Below are 22,740 nucleotides of genomic sequence, written 5' to 3' on the forward strand. Positions count from 1 at the left end.
ACCCATTCCTCCAACCGCATGTGTTCTCAGGTAGAGTTTCTGAGTGAGTTTGAGAGCCTGCTTCAACGAGGGTTCAATCTCTCATTCACGGCTCATGATGAGGATGAGTTGTCTATCGCAGCATTGGAGGACAGATTGAAAGTAGATGACTCGACTAAACCGGCACGTCTGAGCTTGACGCTGAGATAGCAGCCATGCTTATCCAGGCAGCAGAAAGCATCGGCGTCAAATAGAGTCTTCCACCCTGTCCTGAGCACTCTCTTGGAAGATTGGTTCTTGGAGACACACGCCCCAGTTCCTTTCTTCCTGAAAGTGCATAATGACGTGATTAAATGTTGGAAGGCACCTTTCTACAATAACACGATACACTGTTCCTCCACTCTCAACTCCCTTGATAGTGTTCAAGTGAGGGAATACACGGGGGGTCCCCCGGGTGGAGAAAACAATTGCAATGCATTTCGCACATGAAACGCTGCCAACTGGAGGGGTCGTTTGAGACCTTGTCCCTTATGGTGAGAGCTTATACTGCTTCTGGACAAGCTGCATCTGCTCTGCATACCATAGCTGTCCTGCAAGTGTTCAGGCCAGGGTCTGCATAAGGGTGGTCCTAACCCAGAGCATGCAGGAACTGCATTCGGTGACTGACTATGCCCTCCGGGCTTTGAAGGACATGACACAGGCTCTGGGGAGGGTGATGTCCACATTAGTTGTCCTGCAGCGCTACCTGTGGTTCAACCTGCCTGAGAAAGTGAGTTTTATTGATGCCAACTCTCATTCTTGATGTCCCCATTTCTCAGGTTGGTCTCTTGGTGACACCGTTAGCTTAGCATGCTAATGTGGTCAACACTTTAAGTAAGCTTAAGCTTCCATATGCACATTCTCACACCGAAAGCTCTTCTTGCCAGTCTGTTGGATGTGTGTCAATTGGTGCACTCTGTTAAGCCACAAGCCATGAACCTTACAGGTCATGGGTTCATTGTGCCACATAAGATGCAGTGCTTTTATATACAAAATCTTAAGAGTGTTTTCACTTTTAAGATGCACATTGTAAAGTGTTTGACTGTTAATTGTGATGTACTTTGAGTATGCTGTGATTGTTATGCTTGCTGTACATGCTGTGCTTACTCTGCAGTGGTTATTATCAGGGGTGTGTCTACGTGGTGGCCAGGGGTGGCACCGGCCCCACCTGAAATCTGGTTGGCCACAGGTGCGGTCACTGCTAATTCGAGAGCGAATCCCGCATAAATATGCAGATGTCATTCCCAAATCTTTGCAACGTGTGTGAGGCCGAAAAACTAAAGTTCTACATTTTTAATGGATTATTGTCTAGAAAGCTTGCAAAGAGAGTTATTTTTATAACCACTAAAAAGCTGTCACTCTTTGTTCATTGCGATCTCACAAAGTTTTGTTATGACCAATGAATCTCACACTGTACAATTAATATATTATTAGCATTGTGTATACACTCGGAATGTTATAATGAAAGGATTGTGTAACACAGCACAGAACAAATACTGGTGTGTTGCAGCCTTTAGGTATGAGACAAAACCAGCATACATTCATGAGGATGATGGAAGTGTTTTCTTTTAAGTGTTTGTGGTAACAATTTATTTTATTTTATTCAACCCAAACGTATGAACTTAATCAATCTATACATTTGGGTTACATTGATAAAATTTAAAATTAATGGCTAAAACAGGTAGACATAACTGACTAAGAAATCATTTGCAGCTCTATTTGTGTCTGTGAGTGTGAGCTGTAAGAATGTGCTAGAGAACTACAACCGCACTATGTCTCTAGTAATTTGAATATGTAACTAATTTAATGCTTGAGCTAAGTGTATCATCACATCCCTAATGTTATTTAATGCACTTCTTTACAAATACACTCACCCACACTTTCAGCATGCAGAGATCATGGAGCAGCCATCCCAATGACCAGATATCACTAAACAAGTAAAAACATTGTTGAACTTTAAAGTTTTGGCCAACCATAAGTCTTCATCTGAACAGTGTTATCAGTGAGATAAAAATGTACCTTTTGGAATGGTATTTATTCTGAAACACATCTGGGCTGATATAGAGTTCTGCACCCACAACTGATTTAGAATAAGCATCAGCTCTAAATTAAAAAATCAAACATATGAACTGAAACTGGGAAAAAAGATATTTAAAAAATATATATTTTAAAAGCTTTTTTTTTCTTACTTTTCCAATGCTTTTGAGCAGCCAAAATCTCCTAGATTGATGTAATCATCTTCAGTCAGAAAAACATTCTGCAATAACAACATAAATTGTACACACTGAGAGACAAACTTTTTATTTTATTTTTTGGAAAATCAGGTGATCGTCTTATTTTCAACAGAGCCTACCTGGGGTTTTATATCTCCATGAAGGACATTGTTTCCATGAATATATTGGAGAGCCAGGCAAATCTGAACAAGCCAGTCAATGATCTACACACGGATGATATACATTGGAAAAAACTATTTTGGGGGGCGGGGGGTGGGGGCGCAAAGTTCTAGTTTTACAATGCATAGCCAACACTTCTGTAATTCCAGTAATAGAAACATAGCAGTTATTTTCTATTTCTGTACATTAAAAGGAATGAATTTCAGAGTTCATGTATGTTTACATTAGAAGTTCACCTGTTCTTCATTAAAAGCCCCTTTCTCTGTCTGTGCTTCCATCTTCTTATAAAGATCTCCTCCTGCACAATACTCCATCATCACATAAAAGAGTCCAGCTTTTTCATCTAAATAAATGAATAATCGAACAAATAATATTATATACATGCAAATGATTTAATTTCCAGCTGTTATTCATTTATAGCAGAGCTCTTGAACACTATTCCAGGGGACCCACTGTCCTGAAGAGTTAGCAACAACCCTAATCAAACACACCTGAAGCAGCTAATCAAGCTCCTCAAGACTGCTTGAAAATACACAGACAGGTGTTCTGAAGCAGGTTGGAAAGAAACTTTCCAGGAGAGTGGGTCCCCAGGAGCAGGGTTGAAAACCTCTGATTTATAGCATTCCTATAGGTGAAATAATCAGAGCTGTCATGACCATCAGCTGGTCCACCAAAGCGCACTGCTCCCTAGTCCTTTACCATTCTGTCACAAACTACATTTCCATTTATCCTTTGCTTTGACACATTATGAACTAATTTAATTTGCACTCCTGTTCCCAGTGTCATCTATGTTTCTGTTCCTGGTTGGATTATCTTTGTCTATGATTTTTCTTTAATAAACTTTTGCTGCATTTAGATCTTTGCATCACCTCACCCTTGCCAACAAAATAATAAGAGCATGGAACTAGCAATGCAAAGGTAATGGTTTTGATTCCAGGGAAATGCATTGACTTACTGTATAAAATGTACTATATACACTGTATTGAATAAAAGCATCAGCCAAATATGTTAATGTAAATGTGGCATTGACTCTCTATCTAAAATTTAAACAAACCTTCAAATGAATCTTCATAAGTAACAATATATCCATGCTTCAGTTTCTTCAGGATCTCAACTTCCTTCATGACTTTGTCCTGATCCTTCATCTGAAGGTAAAATTTAGCATTTATAGCATTTGCAAATAGCACATATTTAATAGAATTTTTAAGAGCAAACAAAATATACTGATTGTACTTACATCTCTGGAATATATCTCCTTGACTACATAGAGATCTCCTTCTGGACTCCTCACCAGAAATGCTATTCCTGACACCCCTCTTCCAAGTTCTTCCTTTATAGTGAGTTCATATTTTTTTAACACTCCTGTTCAAAATTAAGTGCAATTATTGCAAAGTACAATAACCATACCACCTTAAAAATAGGATGAAAAAATCATTCTGCTTAAATACAGTGTGAATTTACAGTATATGTTTGTATTGTACCACACTTATAAGCTGTACTTTTGCAGTAATTATGACAATATTCTAGTTTAGGTTTAGCTGCATACTGTGAATTGACAGAGAACAGGAGTGGAAAGTGTCAAATCACAATTTTTATCTGTTTGCACTACAGTAATCTCTTGTTAATTCACTCATTAACTGAACTTTTTTTGAACCAGTGCAACGAGTCAGTGATTTTAATGACTCAAAAATAGTCACATTTCCAAGCAACCAGAGTAATTGAAATCCTTCGCTAAATGAGGTTACTGACTATGTCACAGCATTTACTTACTTGCATACTGAATAAGAAGTTATAATTTCTTCCAGGGATGTTTCAGGGACGTTTTGTGTACTTAAAGGTCCCATGGCATGAACATTTCACTTTATGAGGTGTTTTAACATTAATATGAGTTCACCTAGCCTGCCTATGGTCTCCCAGTGGCTAGAAATGGCGATAGGTGCAAACCGAGCCCTGCTTCGCCTTTGTGAAAATGAAAGCTCAGATGGCCCGATCTGGAATCTTCCCCTTATGTCGTCATACGGGGAAAGGTTACCTCCCCTTTATCTGCTTTGCCCGCCCATGAGAAAATGAGCTACGACCGTGCGAGGCGAGCACAATATGTTTTTTTCTCAAGAGACATCATGGCTTGCAAACGAGCGAAGCATTGTTTTGCGTCTGAGTAATAAACTGCGCATATTAACAGACAAATTATGTTCATATTTAAAAGTCCAAACAGTCAATAAGCGACAAGTGCTTGTAAACGCTGTTTTGTAAATGATTTATTGATTGGATTTATTGATTGGAGTCTGCTGCTTTAAGGCAAACTGAAAGCACTGCTTCTCTGCCGCTCGCTGCTCAGAACAGACGCCGAGAGAGGCGACACTGCGCCGGGAGAGAGACCTCGCGCTCGCGGGGCAGTACTGGAGACATCTTACAACTGAATGATAAGGTTATTTATTTATTTTTTAAGTTTTAGGTTTGTTAGTATGTACCCGTTATGGAAAAAAGCCACCTAAAGGGTCTGAAAGTTACTAAATATTGTGCTAAAATCGCGCTCGTGTGTGTGTGTGTGAGACACGGGAGCTAATGGCAGGGGGCGGTGGATATTGTTGCGGTCCGCCCAGGTAAAGTCTATGTGTGGGAAACACTGACCGTATCCAGACACAATATTTTAAACGAACCATTTTGGAGACGTCCTGCTGTAGCCGCTGAGTTGCAACTTCTTCATTCGGTGCTTCTCCATCCGGATCAGATTCTGGGTCAAACTGAAAAGCTTGAATGACTGCGTGTCTACAAGCCATTGCCATACATCCACTGTCAACATTAGCGCATGGTACCGTAGAGCAAGCTGCAGGACACACACCCACCCTCCACATTGCCCAGCCTCTCTCCTCCTCATTAGCATTTAAAGCTACAGACACAGAAATGGCTCGTCCTAAGGAAAGCTCATTGTGGGACTGGCTTGTAGTGGCTGAGATTCTGCACCAAGGCTGAATTTCAGGAACGAGAAGCTTAGGCCTATATAAAAGCATCCAAAAAACAGCATGTCATGGGACCTTTAAGGTTTAAGTTTAAATCAATGTCATTACTGACCGGTTGTTCATTTTGTAATTAAAGATACACATAGTAACATATATTAACATAGCTGGCATCATTATAATAAGAAGTTGCACATTTTTACCCTTTGCTGATTTATTGTGCATTTTATTGTTGCGGTATCTGAGATTTATAACCTCTTTAACATTCTGCCTTGATAATATCTGTCTTCTGATCTCCAAACCAGCTCCTGATTCTCTTATACTCGCTTAATGACTGTTGAATCAAGTTTCCTGGTGTATTACTAGGTCATTTAGTACCAAAACAAGATCGGCAACACTTCAGACACCTTCAGATACTTGCAGACTTCAGAGACCTGCACATTATCTCTGATGCTAATGAGTGTGAATACTCACGGGCTCTGCACTCTTCAATCCTCAGGTTAGTGTTTTGGTTTGAATTGCTCATTTTAAACCTGTTAGGAAAATAGAAAAATACATTACAATAGAAAGCTTACTTTTTTACACAACACAAGTCTGTAGGGGAAGTCGTGGCCTAATGGTTAGAGAGTCGGACTCGTAATCCAAAGGTTGCGGGTTCGAGTCTCGGGCCGGCAGGGATTGTAGGTGGGGGGAGTGAATGTCCAGCACTCTCTCCTCCCTCAATACCACGACTGAGGTGCCATTGAGCAAGGCACCGAACCCCCAACTGCTCCCTGGGCGCCGCAGCATGAATGGCTGCCCACTGCTCCGGGTGTGTGTTCACTCTTGTGTGAGTGTGTGCACTATGGATGGGTTAAATGCAGAGCACGAATTCCGAGTATGGGTCACCATACTTGGCCGTATGTCACGTCACTTTCACTTTTTTTTCACAATAATTTTCTTCATTCTCAAAAACATTCAATTTAATACAGAATATTAGATAAAGTTGGGTACACTGTAAAACGTGCAGTTGTTGCCTTAAGGAGCTATTTATATGTGATTTTGAACAAAAAAAACTAAGGGGTGTCAAACTTTTTGTCACCTGAACAGTAGCTTGAGTTGGGATACATAGATAAATGTATTTTCATTAAAACAAACAGTAGCATCTTTTTGTTTTTAAATGAACATCCTCGGTGTTTAAAGAAAGGAACATTTGAATATTCTTCCTCAGGTAGAATGTGTTGCTAATAAAACCAGCTTTCACCCAACATCAAGTATTTGGCATACACAGAGTACATATACTAGCTTCTACTAAACGGGGTTAAGGCATAGATTAAAATATCCTACATTCTAATAACCACACCAAGCATATGAAAGACTTATTAAAAACAACATTAGTAGATGTTGTTTATTGAGTATATTGCTTTAATAAAAGCAGTAATTACTGATTGTCTTTTGACAAAGTCAATAAAAGTTTGTGTGTTCCTCGCTGTAAGAGACATAACGAGGTAAATTACACTGAACAAAATTATAAACGCAACACTTTTGTTTTTGCCCTCATTTTTAATGAGCTGAACTCAAAGATCTAAGACTTTTTCTATGTACACAAAAGGCCTATTTCTCTCAAATATTGTTCACAAATCTGTCTAAATCTGTGTTAGTGAGCACTTCTCCTTTGCCGAGATAATCCATCCACCTCACAGGTGTGGCATACCAAGATGCTGATTTGACCGCATGATTATTGCACAGGTGTGCCTTAGGCTGGCCACAATAAAAGGCCACTCTAAAATGTGCAGTTATACTGTATTGGGGGGGGTCCAAAAACCAGTCAGTATCTGGTGTGACCACCATTTGCCTCACGCAGTGCAACACATCTCCTTCACGTAGAGTTGATAAGGTGTTGATTGTGGCCTGTGGAATGTTGGTCCACTCCTCTTCAATGGCTGTGCAAAGTTTCTGGATATTGGCAGGAACTGGAACACGCTATCGTATATGCCGATCCAGAGCATCCCAAACATGCTCAATGGGTGACATGTCCGGGGAGTATGCTGGCCATGCAAAAACTGGGATGTTTTCAGCTTCCAGGAATTGTGTACAGATCCTTGCAACATGGAGCCGTGCATTATCATGCTGCAACATGAGGTGATGGTCGTGGATGAATGGCACAACAATGGGCCTCAGGATCTCATCACAGTATCTCTGTGCATTCAAAATGCCATCAATACAATGCACCTGTGTTCGTTGTCCATAACATACGCCTGCCCATAACATAACCCCACCGCCACCATGGGCCACTCGATCCACAACGCTGACATCAGCAAACCGCTCACCCACACGACGCCATACACGCTGTCTGCCATCTGCCCTGTACAGTGAAAACCGGGATTCATCCGTGAAGAGAACACCTCTCCAAAGTGCCAGATGCCATCGAATGTGAGCATTTGCCCACTCAAGTCGTTTACGATGACGAACTGCAGTCAGGTCGAGACCCCGATGAGGGCGACGAGCATGCAGATGAGCTTCCCTGAGACGGTTTCTGACAGTTTGTGCAGAAATTGTTTGGTTATGCAAACCGATTGTTGCAGCAGCTGTCCAGGTGGCTGGTCTCAGACAATCTTGGAGGTGAAGATGCTGGATGTGGAGGTCCTGGACTGGTGTGGTTACACGTAGTTGCGGTTGGCCCGTTGGATGTACTACCAAATTCTCTGAAACGCCTTTGGAGACGGCTTATGGTAGAGAAATTAACATTCAATTCACGGGCAACAGCTCTGGTGGACATTCCTGCAGTCAGCATGCCAATTGCACGCTCTTTGAGTTCAGCTCATGAAAAATGGGGGCAAAAACAAAAGTGTTGCGTTTAAAATTTTGTTCAGTGTAGAAACGCAGAAGAGACAGAGTGCGTCTCCTCTGGAATGCAGAAGGAGAGAAAGGAGGAGATGTCCGGAGGTCAGAAAGTCATTTCAGGTGTGTATCTGCGGTGCTTCAGCTCAGACATTTCCTAGTAAATCAGTCTTCCTTTGTTGATTAAATCATTAATTTATGGTTAAACGGTCATGGGATCCCAGAGTGTCTGTCGCTGGAGCATTTCCAGATACAACGTTCTTTGTACTGTTGTTTTTTTCAAATTTTATTTATGGTAAGTCAGTCAGGAACAACATGAGGGGGTGGTCCTTCTCTTCTCAAGTCTATCATGGTTTTTATGGGTCCCATGGGAAGATACGCAGAGCAGGGCAGGAAGCTAGTCAGACAATTGGGCGCAGTGTTGATAATTTATTACGACCACAGATGGCTGAGAGAAGACTTCTTTACTTCTTATAAGGACTGCGCTGATTCTGCAGTTTATTTTGTGTGTCCGTTCGACAAGGTCTTATAAATGCTAAGTTTATTAAAATTAACCTTTGGTCTTCCATAGTATCATACATTTAGATCAAGATAATGATAATAATAATAATCGTAATACATTTTATTTGACGGCTCCTTTCATAACACCCAAGGTCACCTTACAAGCGAACAAACAATAATATAAACAACTCTTCGGAAACAACTTAAAAGCACACATACATAATAGAAACAGTATAGTACAGGCTAGTAAAAGCAGGTCATAAAAAAAGCCTTGATAAAAAGGTAGGTCTTAAGACAGGATTTGAAAATATGCTGACCGTTACTATTACGAATTCTGAGAGGGAGAGAGTTCCATAGACGAGGGGCCGTGTGGCTAAAAATTCTAGCTCCCATGGTAGTTAAGAGTATACGTGGTGACACAAGGGAGAGTGAATGTGAAGATCTCAGAGAGCGTGGAGGGGTGTAGATATGAAGAAGATCAGTAAAGTATGGAGGAACAAGATTGTGAAATGCCTTGAATGTGAGAAGCAGAATTTTCATTGGAAGCCAGTGCAGTCGCTGGAGAAATGGTGAGAGGAGCACAATAGAAGGAGTTCTAGTAAGAACACGAGCCACAGAGTTCTGAACCAACTGAAGTTTATGGAGAAGTTTAGAAGGAAGACCAGTAAGTAGAGAGTTACAATAATCAATACGTGAAGTAATCAGTGAATGGATGAGAGTTGCAGTGTTATTCATTGTGTGGGAAGAACGCAGACGACTAATATTGCGCAGATGAAAGTATGCAGTATGTATAATATTATTAATATGGGGTTCAAACTAAAGTGTGCTATCCAGAATAACATGCAGACTCTTAAACTGTGGAGAAGGACAAATTACATATTTATCAATATCCACAGAAGAATAATCAGATTTGGTCAGAGTAGATCTTGTGCCTACAAGACCTCAGTTTTATTGCCTTTAAATTTTAAAAAGTTAGCTTAAAGCCAGTCTTTGATTTTAGCTAAACAGCTGGACAAAGAAGGCAGAGGAAAAGTGTCATGGGTTTTAGAAGACAGGTAGAGCTGGGTGTCATCGACATACCAGTGAAATTGAATACCATGTTTCCTGAAAATGTGACCAAGCGGGAGTAAGCAGAGAATGAATAAAAGCGGGCTCAAAACAGAACACCAAACTGTGGATGATCTTAATCGTAAGTTCTTGAGTTGGATGAACTGAGTGCGACCAGAGAGATATGACATAAACTAGAATAGGGGTGTGCCAGTGATCCCAATAGAAACTATCCTGTCAAGGTGTATCTTATGCGAGATGGTATCAAAGGCCACACTCAGGTCAAGTATGGTTAATAAACTAGAGTCAGCTGTCAAAAACAGATCATTAGTCATTTTAACAAGAGCAGTCTCCGTACTGTGGTGGAGACGAAAACACCAGATTGAAAATGCTCAAACAGTTTATTATTGGAAAGATGATCATGGACCTGTGTTGCAACACACTTTCTAAGATTTTAGAGATGAATGGCAAATTGGAAATCGGACTGTAATTATCTAGGTTAGATGGATCAGCCCCTGGTTAATTAAGGATGGTAGAAATTACAGCAGATTTAAGAAAGGAGGGTACAGAGCCAGAAACAAGAGAAGAGTGAATAATTTTTGTAATTAATGAACATAAAGATGGTAAACAGGCTTTAACCCTCTGGGGTCGACAAACGCGGATACGCGTTTTGCGGCATCTTCTCCTGATAACGCCGAAAAGAACTTAAATTACACTTTCAGTTTTGATTGTACAGATAAGAGCACATATACAAGAATACAGCAATCGAAACTGTTAAGTTTCTACTTTTATTTGTGTACACTCACAAGAACAACAATACTTTTGTGCTTTTGGAAATAAAGAAAAGAAACAGGGTGCGCTCTCTGTCTTCTCCTTCTCCGTCTCCGCGAACTGCTTTTAGAAACACGTCACTAAAATGAACTGTAACTCGGCGAATTCTCAACACACAGACATAGGAGATATATCTATAGAAAGCTTTTCAACTTTTAAATGAAGTCTTATCGAAAACAAACATTCTGTGGTGAAGTAATCCATGTGAAACCAACACGATGTTCAGTCTTTCCCGTCTAACTCATTATCTGTAATGCAATCCCGCCCTCTCGCGGCTCGTACCGTTCATATGTAAATATCCACGTGAGCCGCGTGTACATGGAGACCAACACAAAGAGTGAGGAGATCGTTCATCGCAGCTACTGTTCGTTTCTGGAAGAAGACGCACTGAGTAAAGGCAGGATTTCCCTCACAAGAAGAACAATATTTCATCTAGCAGAGGAGATCAATCTGATGAGTAAGTAATGTTTCTTTTTTGCATTAGTTAAAGTGTTATTGTGACAAACTTGAACACATTTAGTTGGGTTTTTCCCAAACTACAGCATGATGAATCCTACGAGTCTAAGAATGTTTAGACCATGTTTATTATTAATACTCTGTTCACAAATAGATTTTAATAGCGTGCTAAACAATAATAATAAGTTTCTCAGTTATAAAATATTCTTTTTTATAGTACAAAGTACGCCATTTTATAGTACAAAGCATGTGTGAGTCTATGGCTACAGAACCATATCATAGGCTACAATAAAATCATACATACTAGGCTATATGACTACAAAATCATAGTTGGGTTTTTCCCAAACTTGAATTCCTTAATACAATGTTTGAAATTGAGTAAAACATGTTGAACATTTTATTTAAATGTCTTACAGCGCGAGTGCTCTATATAAAACAAAAGTAATATGAGTGTACATTGTAACATGATGAATGCTACAAGTCTAAGTATGTTTCGAACATGTTTATTATTAATATACTCTGTTCAGAAATAGATTTTAATAACGTGCCAAACAATAATAATTAGTTTCTCAGATATAAAATGTATTTTTTACGATAGTACAAAGCATGCGAGTCTATGGCTACAAAACTATATATACATACATTATGTATATATATGTATATATATATATATATATATATACAGATGCTCATGATATTAAACCCTCTGGGGTCTGAGGGTGTTTTGGGGGCCTGGAGAAGTTTTGACATGCCCTGACATATATTATTTTTCAGTTGCTTATAAAATATAAATGGCTAATGTCTAATAACACTGTAAACAGCACATACTGGGCTACAATAACATGTTAGCTGAATTTATGTACATGATTGTGTTTTTGAGAAAGCAACGTTTACGCATGGTTAGTAAAAAACTACCATTTTGAAGTCACTGAAATAAGGCCATAAAACACATACAGAACAATTGTTCACAAGACCTTTGAGAACTGGATCTTGTAGCCTAGAATTTTTGCTTCAAAATTATGTGAAAATCATCTTGTTTACTCTCTCACAGAAAACAATATATTGATTTAAATTTTTAAAGACATGTTTTGTGATAGAAAGCGTATATGTGAGGGAGTGGTAATGGCCTTGAATATGAAGTGATTTTCACCTGAGAGACAAAGGGCCCTCCCCTAAAGCTGCTAATGGCCCATCAGTGTGACTGTGACTGAGGCAGGCGAGACAGAGAGTGTGAGGAGATTGAAAAAATGGGAATGATTACAATGGTGAAATGTAAATGACACGGGGCACAAAACTATATTAGTTTATTTTCTTTTTTAAATCCATCTAATTGGACCATAGAACGGGACTCTCATAGCCTTGACATCCGGGTATCCGGAAGAAAAGTCAGTAAATTCAAGTAAAATCACAGGTTTCGCTTACCCCGTGCGAATGCACCACACGAAATTCAGTTAATTCTATTAAATGCAATTGTATTTTCTAGTTTGTATTTTATTTGTTTAATTTATGACTTGTAATTTGAGGGCAAATAGGCCTTGTACATTTCTTTTCCAGTTTTGTTCATTCTTATTTTGGGTTTTTGTTGTTTAATTTAAATCGTCATAGGGCAATTCAGCGCTTTAATTATTCTGTGTGCTTTTTAGTGACTCTTAAAATTGTGCTGTTCTTGGGTTGCAGGATCTGGGTGCCAAAGGCAGGGAGGCCGGCTCTATTCCCTTCTAAGTGGTGGTGGTGTGTTGTTCACAGTGTGCCGTGTCCATCCGTGGAGTATGGTGTGAGTGTGTGTGTGTGTTTGCAGGCACTGGTGAAAGGAATGAGTTTTCTGCTATAGGCAGCCTAATCTCTGATAGCCTGACCCTGCTGGTAAGCCCCAGTTGGCCGGTGTCCCTGTGACCTTTTTGGAGTCCAACCCTTGTGATGAGCTGTGCTTGACTGAGGCCTGATATATTTTAATGATTGTTTTAAAGTGATTGTGTAACTTAATAAAGTCAACTGTTTTGTATTGTTACCCATGTCTCTGAGCGATTATTGGTGAACAAACTTGCGTGTCCTTTTAGAGACACTAAATTCTCTGGGTGTAACTCCCTGAGTGGCGTAGTTGGTAAATTATCCTTCAAATGCACCTCCGGGTTGCCACATTAGCTTGCATTGCTAACAAGTATTCACTATCGTTCATGCTTGTGGTTGCCAGACATGAAGCGCTATAGTCCCTCCTTTAAGGATACACTTTCTACCCTGTGTTTTCTTAATCTGTGCAATCTGTGCGAGCTGACTGATGGCGGAACAAGCGCTGATGATATGAAAACACACATGTGCTGGAGTTTAGCGAATAGCGATCCCTCCACAGCAATTTCTGCATACAAGAAAGTGACATGTACAGTCTATGTGCGTTTTTTCACAAGCATTTGTGCTGTTTGTGTAACCAAATCTGCCATGATCAAACTTTCACAGAGTTTCAATAATGGTTCTATTGTGTTACCTGTGGCAATACAATGGGAAAAAATTTACATAAATTGGAACTATTGGAAGTTATATTAGGAGTTTCTTAAGTTTTTGACCGTTTTCATAATGTTAATCAGTTGAAAACTGCATGGCAATGTTAGTTCAGCTGTCTCATTTGCGAGCAAATTGTCACTTAGAAAATCTAATGTGAATACAAATTACAAAACACTAACCAAAACCATGAGTCTTTGTATTATCATAGTTGGTTAAATGAAGTCTGTGTATAGTCCCTTTTTACAGAGTAATCGTTATTAATTATCGTGATTATAATTTTAATCAAAATAATCATGATTATCAGTTTAACCATTATCATGCAGCCCTATCAGAAATGGGGAAAAATGTATATTCTGCTTTTATTTCAGTTCATTCAGGTCAGTCTACCCAGGAGTTTTGTGCACTGCAAGTCTGATAACTTTATTTGCATGAGAGCGTAAAAAATGGCATGCATTGTCTACCTTGTCCGTCTCATCATTGCACTTCATGAATTATCGAGCTGTTTTGCTGCCGCTGGAACTGATGAAGTGGAGAAAGTAACAGTTATCCAATGACTAAATTATGATATTCGCTCAGGTGGGTTCTGGGGCCTTATCTATCAGATTGCAATATCCTTATTATTAATTAACATTACACATAGTGCGCGTCTAATTAGAGTTAAACCGGTTAGCGTGGTAGCCTAGGCTCACAGTCATAGGCCATTAGCGATAAGCCGGTAAGCATTGTAGCCCAAGCACACATAGCCATAGGCCACTAGCGTTAAGCCGGTCGGCGTGGTAGCCCAGGCACACATAGCAGCAGCAGCGTAGCAGATCTATTCTGCCAAGACCAAATCCATTAACATTGTCATGTACATTCCCATGCCAATCCCTCCGAGTGTTGTCGTGACAGAAATACAGAGTTCTGGTATGAAACTCTAGATGGCACAGTCTGAAATGTGTAATTCAATTTGATCTAATGACATCATTATCACATGGCATAGCTGATTGGTTCTCTCCTGTATCGGTAGCCAATGAGCTATCTGGTTTCAAGTATATGATTAGTGCTTGTTGTACCAGTTTGCAGCGTGCTTCAGAAACCCTCAACCTTCCCCAGTTCCATCTGTATAGATTTGCTACGAGGTGATACACATATGCTATAGGGGGCTATTTCATGTATGTTTATTTGCAGCAGCAGTTCTTCTTACATGCTCACAGCAGCATGTTGTGGATATATTGGCAGTAGCAAATCTCGGTACTTGCTCTGCAGCGTAGCAGATCTATTCCGCCAAAACCAAATACATTAAAGGGGTCATATAATGCCCATTTTCCACAAGTTCATATTATTCTTTAGGGTCTTAATGAAAAGTCTGTAACATAGTTGGGTTAAAATTTTTCATTTGTAGTGTAAAAAACACCTTTTTTACTGTGTCAAAAACAGATCTTGTTAGAGCAAGCCGTATTGTGTCATTCTCCTTTAAATGTTAATGAGCTCTGCTGACTCCGCCCCTCTCTGAGGGACTGTTTACTTTAGCCGCATTCATCTTGAAACTTGCTAATTAGCACATTAGTAGGAAAGACGATTTGCAAAGATTCATTTAAAAGACCTTGTACTCACTTCGCACGAACGATGATTCGCACAAACATAGATGCATTTAGGCAGATCGAGGGCGCATTCCCTTCAGAACCAAACGTAATCCTCTTCAGCCACTCAGATGTCGGGAGTAAATGATGACTGTTATGTTCATTATTACATCCAAGAACAGAACACCTCAATCGCTTAGGACTCATTCGTGTCTTCATCTGCTCCGGCGGTGAAACAACTGATGACACCTCACTCAGGGCAGGTCTGAGGTAAGACTGTGCTAAAATGCTACTGTCAGTCAAACTATTGTGGGAGCAGCCTTCGTCCGTGTGACGTCACACAGACAGGCGGCTCGGTTTGAGAAAGGGGTAAAGATTTTAGGAGACAAAAAAAAACTGGGTGGTTTATTATATTATATTTATGGTTTATTATGCTTGACCTGGGGAATGCGGCACCTGTAGCCCATTTCCTGCACACGCCTGTACACGGTGGCTCTGGATGTTTCTACTCCAGACTCAGTCCACTGCTTCCGCAGGTCCCCCAAGGTCTGGAATCGGTCCTTCTCCACAATCTTCCTCAGGGTCCGGTCACCTCTTCTCGTTGTGCTGCGTTTTCTGCCACACTTTTTCCTTCCCACAGACTTCACACTGAGGTGCCTTGATACAGCACTCTGGGAACAGCCTATTCGTTCAGAAATTTCTTTCTGTGTCTTACCCTCTTGCTTGAGGGTGTCAATGATGGCCTTCTGGACAGCAGTCAGGTCGGCAGTCTTACCCATGATTGCGGTTTTGAGTAATGAACCAGGCTGGGAGTTTTTAAAAGCCTCAGGAATCTTTTGCAGGTGTTTAGAGTTAATTAGTTGATTCAGATGATTAGGTTAAAAGCTCGTTTAGAGAACCTTTTCATGATATGCTAATTTTTTGAGATAGGAATTTTGGGTTTTCATGAGCTGTATGCCAAAATCATCAATATTAAAACAATAAAAGGCTTGAACTACTTCAGTTATGTGTAATGAATCTAAAATATATGAAAGTCTAATGTTTATCAGTACATTACAGAAAATAATGAACTTTATCACAATATGCAAATTTTTTGAGAAGGACCTGTATAAACCATGGACTTCCTCAGCATCGAGGCCGAGTATTGTTAGCGTTTATCACTCACCTAGCGATAGCAACTCTACAGAGCCATTGTTCTAGTCCTAGTCTTCCCTTGTTTATCTTGCTGTGTCTGACCCTGCCCGTGTTTCCTGGAATAACCCTTCGCCTTGCCGTTTGGACTCTGTTTGCTCCCCCGTTTGGATTATTGCTCTCGTCTCTGGATTATCTCTCTGCCTTGCCCCTTTGGATACTGTTCGCTGATCGTCGACCCACGCTTGCTCCACGGATTGCTCTGTCTTGCCCTTGCCATACCTGTTTGCCACTGTCTGACCCTGCCTGTTTTCTGACCATGTTCTACAATAAAACTTTGCATATGGATCCGCACGTCTCACATCTCGTCAGCCCCGTAACAGAATACTCGGTCCCACAAGGATCCAGCGGCTTTTCAAGAGGACATTGGCCAGGTATGAACTCTGCACGACTGTTATTAACCCTCGAGCAGGGCTCGCGGCCGCTCGAGGATTATATTCAGGAATACTTAGACCTCGCCTATTTTTCTGATCTGCCGGACTGTGCACTCATAGATTTTTTTTGCGAGGGCATTAATCAGCCGCTCCGGTCACAGTTAATCCGCGAGGGTCCCCGTTAATCTCTCAGTCAATTTATGGATTATGCTTTGCTGTGTGTGGGCTCTCCGTTCACTATGGGTGTCGCGGAGGAACGCGACACTGCACTCACTCGCGAAATGGCGGTAACAACAACACCCCTTCACGTCATCGCTGTCAAGCCAGTGTCTGCTCACGTCATCGCTGTCAAGCCAGAGTCTCTCCACGCCTCCGCTCCTCAACCCGAGCTGCCAGAGGCTGTCACCAGAGATTTAGGGTCAGTCCTTCGAGTTCCGTGTCTGGTTTCCAGCATAAGGGACCCACCACTGATATCAGTGCGAGCAGCTGGCCTTCCCAGGGCCTCAACCCGGGCTGTTACAGAGACTGTTCCCTTGACCTCAGTGCTTCCCGTTATGGCGGTCGCCATTTTGAGTGTGTGGGCTGCACACTGTGCTCCTGAGGCCTCTCCTGTCCACGAGTCTACTCCAGTGCCTCCAGAGGTTGCGGCTTCCGCTGCAGAACCTCCCAAAGTGGTGGCACCTATTCCTGAACTCACGGTCTGCCCTGTCACGGCCACGGAGGCCGTTCCTGTACTCACTGTCTACCTTGTCACGGCCACAGAGGCCGTTCCTGACCTCATGGTCTGCCCTGTCACGGCCACGGAGGCTGTTCCTGAGCTCACGGTGTGCCCTGTCACGGCCACGGAGGCCGTTCTTGAACTCACTGTCTGCCCCGTCACGGCCACGGAGACCGTTCCTGACCTCATGGTCTGCCCTGTCACGGCCACGGAGGCTGTTCTTGAACTCACTGTCTGCCCCGTTACGGCCATGGAGGCCGTTCCTGAACTCACTGTCTACCCTGTCACGGCCATGGAGGCTGTCCCTGAACTCACTGTCTGTCCTGTCACGGCCAAAGAGGCCGCCTGTGAGCTCACGGCCTGTTCTGTCACGGCTAAAGAGGCCGTCTGTGAGCTCTCGCCCTGTCCGGTCACGGCTAAAGAGGCCGTCTGTGAGCTCTCGCCCTGTCCTGTCACGGCTAAAAACGCCGTCTATGAATCCTCGTCCTGCCCTGCCACGCCCTCTGTGATCATGAATGCTCTCCCTGTATTGTCTGTCTCTGCTCTCCCTGTGTTGTCTGTCTCTGTTTACCCCAGATCTCAGACTCTGCCATGGTTTCCTGCCCAGTCTGCTTCCTGTCGAGGGTTTTCTGCTCAGGTCTGGTGGTCCTCTGCCCCGCCGTGGTGGTCTTCTGCTCGGGTCTGTTGGTCGTCTGCCCCGCCGTGGTGGTCTTCTGCTCGGGTCTGGTGGTCATCTGCCCCGCCGTGGTGGTCTTCTACTCCGGACTGGTGGTCGTCTGCTCCGCCGTGCTGGTCTTCTGCTAGGGTTTGGTGGTCTTCTGCTCGGGTCTGGTGGTCGTCTGCCCCGCCATGGTGGTTTTCTGCTTGGGTCTGGTGGTCGTCTGCTCCGCCGTGGTGGTCTTCTACTCCGGTCTGGTGGTCATCTACTCTGCCCTGGTGGGCTCCTGGTCCGTCTGCTCCGCCCTGGTGGGCTCTTGCTCTGTCCTGGTCTCCGGTTCCGCCTGGGTGTCCTGCTCTGCCGGTTCTGCCTCAGTCCCCGGTCTTCCCACTTCCTCACGGACCTGTCCCTCCGTCCCTCCCCCTGTTCCGCCTCCGCTCCTGGACTATATAGGAGCGTCTGGAAGCCGCTCCTTGGGGGGGGACTATGTCACGAATCCTGACCATGCACTTCCGTTCACTAGCCACCAGAGGTCACTCGTTCACCACACGGACTCATACACAGCTGTTCACAATGATCACGCCCACACCTGAGAACCATCTCGCAATCACCATCACCATCACACACACTATATAAGCCATGGACTTCCTCAGCATCGAGCCCGAGTATTGTTAGCGTTTATCACTCACCTAGCGATAGCAACTCTACAGAGCCATTGTTCTAGTCCTAGTCTTGCCTTGTTTATCTTGCTGTGTCTGACCCTGCCCGTGTTTCCTGGAATAACCCTTCGCCTTGCCGTTTGGACTCTGTTTGTTCCCCGTTTGGATTATTGCTCTCGTCTCTGGATTATCTCTCTGCCTTGCCCCTTTGGATACTGTTCGCTGATCGTCGACCCACGCTTGCTCCACGGATTGCTCTGTCTTGCCCTTGCCATACCTGTTTGCCACTGTCTGACCCAGCCTGTTTTCTGACCATGTTCTACAATAAAACTTTGCATATGGATCCGCACGTCTCACGTCTCGTCAGCCCCGTAACACTTGTATTTGTGATGACCCGAGCTGACCAAACAGTTCATTGTGAAATGTGTGCGCTATATAGAATACAGTACCGGCAGTTCAAGCATTTTCATAGGATCTAATTTGTAAAAAAAAAGACGTTGATTCTCGAATTAATTATTGTTCAGTACAGCCGCTGTTGTCACCGGAAAAACTTTTACCCTGCAAGCGCCAAACCGGAAGCCAGAAACGCGGAAGTGTGAAAAAGGCTAATTAAGCAGCGTTTGTGAGCTCAGCGCTGTTTTGTGTATAGCCGTTACCGAGGAAACCAATTTTGGTCACTACAAAAGCACCTCCTGCTGGCAGAGGATGCATTTGCATGTTTAGTAAGCCCGTCTGATTCACGAAGCAAACATATTTTGATTGTTATCAGAAATTATCTACTCAAGAGGGACATTGCTGTTTTTATTGATTCTTTGTGGAAGTCTACCGGAAGTTAGGTTAGCGCCACAAAAGCGTGTATGCACAGTAACGTTTGTTTATGTTCTTGCCCTTGAAACGTCTATATAAAACAGTTAGTTCCAGTCCTCAGTTCTAAATGGTCAGCAGCTGTGTTTTATTCATGATAAAGCAGGGCTATGACCACTCCACCCAACAGTTCTGTGCATCACTGAGCAACACCCTTAGCAACATAAACAATCAATAATATAGCATCAAACCTGTTTCATGTATTACGTATTTCGGCAGAATTAACTGTTTGTTATTTATTTTATGAAGTGTGAGTGACCCCTGCTGGCGTAATGTTGCATCTTTCATCTTTCCTTCCATCCTTCCCCGTCAAATAAACTCTTCTCACACAGAGAATTGTTTGTGTGTGTGCGTGTCTGTGTGGAAGCCCACAGTTTTCGAAGTGAGGAGGGAATATTACAGTATTTATAGTTTTCTGTTTCAGGTATGATTCTGTATGTCCACATGTCAATCAGTTACACTGTAATAATGCTTGCAAACTTGTGCTATGACGCAAATCGGTCTGTTTTAAAACAAAGACAGAAAATAGACGTTTTCTCATCCTAAGAGATGTATTCTCACCCTATTGAGTGTTGCCAACTATTTTTCAGGGGAAGTTGTTAAATGAGGTGAAAGTTGCTATTATGACGCCACTGTGTGGACATCATTATATATTTCACGATACAAAATTGTCTCTGCATCAAATCTACATCAAAAAATTTATTTTATATTTGTTCATTTTGATTTGTTCGTAAAACAATATAAATGCATAATATAATATTTAAATGTAAATACATTTAATTTTTGAAAACGTACACATTTTTGAACGATTACAATTTATAAGTGTTTTTTTTTTATTAGCTAAACAAGTAAAAGTTAGCATCTAACTTAATTCACGTGATGTGCGCACTACTAAGCATTTAGATTAGATTATATTAGATTCAACTTTATTGTCATTGCACATGTAAGGTACAGGGCAACGAAATGCAGTTAGCATCTAACCAGAAGTGCAATAAGCAGAGGTACAGGATATACAGTGCCTACAATATGTTACATATGTACAGAATATACAGATAAGGCAGTAGTACGTACAGATAAGGCAGTAGTACTTATGTACTTAAGCATCTTTGCTTCCTCGTTTTGTGTAGTTTAAATGGTAAATGTTCCTTTTTATCATTTGAGTCAAAAGTTGCCAAATACATTTTAAGAATAGCTACATTTGTTGCTAGGTGCTTTTGGAAGAATAAGTTGCTAGGGTAATCTGAAAAGTTACAAAATTTAGCAACAAAATTGAATTCTTGTTTTTTTGTATCAGGACATCATAAAAAAATATCTGGTCCATGTCAGCTCATAAAATTTGGAAAATAATACCTCAGATGAACAACATCATAAAATTATATTAAAAAAATCATTTTATACAGGGCACAGAATTTCATCCCTGTATGTTTTGTTGCATAAAATAAAATAATTTACAACATATTAACAACATTATAGATACAATAAAACTTATACAAAACTTGTGTTTCACAGGGAAATTGTACAAATTCCGCTGTGCTAAAGTCATGTTTTCACACAAAATGAAAAACTGCCTGCATGAGACTGTTAACTTTGCTTAATGCTGAGCAGTATTTACTGTGGATTTTTAAATCATGATAATCAAACACGGGTTTAATGATACTTAAAATACGAAACAGGGAAATTAAAATAACCTTACGGCTGATATATGTGCATATATGAAAAATCCTCTATAATGACCGTGCTTGCGGCACATCTACATTTGAAATAATGAACCTGAGCACGCAAAAGACGCGACCCGCTCTCACAATACATAATGCACGGATCCATAGCCTATACACATGCATTTTCTTTCTCAGCTGTTCACATTTACTTAAGAAAAAAACAGGATACTGGCCAGGACTGCCATTTTTGCGTAATTTTGTGTGTATTTGTCACACAGTTTGTCAGTGTCGGGCGCTTGCTTGGCCATTTGTTGTGATTAACAGGAAAGTGTTCAGCTGAATTACATTAGTTTTTTGTTAAATGGGTATTAAAAGAGTAGGTTACCGCGGCAGCCTTCGTGTGAAGACCGAAGAGTGTAAAGACCACCCACTCTACCGTGCGACTCCACTGGATAGGGACACCGGCAAAGGATATAATTATCGCTTTTTATTTTTCTTATAATTATCGCTTTACTTGTTTCTCTTCTGTTTCTATTTTTTATAACCATTTCTTACTATGTGTAAGTAAGTAAGGCTTTCCTGTAGCTCAAATAGTAGAGCATGGCACTAGCAACGCCAAGGTCATGGGTTCGATTCCCAGGGAAAGCAAGAGCTGATAAAATGTAAAACAAAAACTGTAACTTGAATGCAATCTAAGTCGCTTTGGATAAAAGCGTCTGATAAATGTAAGTAAGTTGTTGTTGTTTTTTTAGCATGTGTGTTTGGCTCAGTGTTTTTTTTTAGGATTATTGATAAACTAATATAGTTTGATTTGTATTATTAAGTCTGTATAGATTTTTTATTAAGTTTCAATTTTATTTAATTTGAGTTATTTTGGATGCGACTCTGAGCACGCAGCCTTGAAACCCCCTCTGGAGCGTGCGAGTACCGATTGATTTAAAAAGAATTATACAAATTATAAATTTTTGTGACGATGCAACAATGACCCGATTAAGCAAGTGACAATTCTGTCAACTGTCCTGAAATGCGAGCGAAAGTCTTGGATCAGTGTGCAGCAGCTCATTGCAGACGAGATGCGCTGATGTGAAGCCACTATGATAGAGTGAAAGAGAGAAGACGCGGTCCAGCTGAATCACTCGCACTGTTTTCAAATGACTGATTTAATCTGCTAGTTTGTGGGGATTTATTTAGGCTACTCATATAACCTACTAGCTATACTGAATAAATGTTTGCAGGAATTCCCCTCATTATAAACTTGAAAGCTGCGGGGATGAGTAAAACTGTGATATACACACAATCTCCCACGAAATTCTGGACATGATTAATTATAACTATTACAGAGATTTGAGAAATAAAATTCCATTATTTTTTAGTATTTTGAAAGTCGTTTTCCCCAGGCCTGGAAATTGATGTTTCAAAATGTCATGGCTTTTTCAGGTTTTTCATGTACAAACCCTAATAAAAGCAACTGATGTACACTGTTAATCACTTAAGCTGGCCCACCAATGTGATCGGCTGAATGCTCCGTTACCTCTGC

At 41.4% G+C, this 22,740-nt stretch overlaps 1 protein-coding gene and 1 long non-coding RNA gene across 3 annotated transcripts in view; one reads left to right on the forward strand and one right to left on the reverse strand.

The window, feature by feature from the left end:
- LOC306855355 overlaps positions 1 to 22,740 on the forward strand; it is a 1,003,769-nt gene that overhangs the window by 717,439 nt on the left and 263,590 nt on the right. The window lies entirely within an intron of this gene.
- The window catches only part of LOC306855222 (serine/threonine-protein kinase Nek2-like), a 36,379-nt gene that overhangs the window by 9,256 nt on the left and 4,383 nt on the right, over positions 1 to 22,740 (reverse strand). Inside the window, exons 2-10 of one of the 2 annotated variants that reach the window (XM_079393743.1) lie at positions 5,843 to 5,901; positions 5,072 to 5,155; positions 3,649 to 3,773; positions 3,466 to 3,556; positions 2,648 to 2,754; positions 2,372 to 2,455; positions 2,208 to 2,275; positions 2,038 to 2,121; positions 1,893 to 1,947 (exon numbers count right to left, since the gene is read on the reverse strand). In XM_079393743.1, the coding sequence (XP_079249869.1) occupies positions 1,893 to 1,947; positions 2,038 to 2,121; positions 2,208 to 2,275; positions 2,372 to 2,455; positions 2,648 to 2,754; positions 3,466 to 3,556 (489 nt within the window). In that variant the 5' untranslated portion in view covers positions 3,649 to 3,773; positions 5,072 to 5,155; positions 5,843 to 5,901. The remainder of the gene's footprint in view (positions 1 to 1,892; positions 1,948 to 2,037; positions 2,122 to 2,207; positions 2,276 to 2,371; positions 2,456 to 2,647; positions 2,755 to 3,465; positions 3,557 to 3,648; positions 3,774 to 5,071; positions 5,156 to 5,842; positions 5,902 to 22,740) is intronic. The other variant, XM_079393742.1, reaches the window with a different exon arrangement.

Source organism: Barbus barbus (genome assembly GCF_936440315.1).
Source record: "Barbus barbus genome assembly, chromosome: 3".
Lineage (NCBI taxonomy): Eukaryota > Metazoa > Chordata > Actinopteri > Cypriniformes > Cyprinidae > Barbus > Barbus barbus.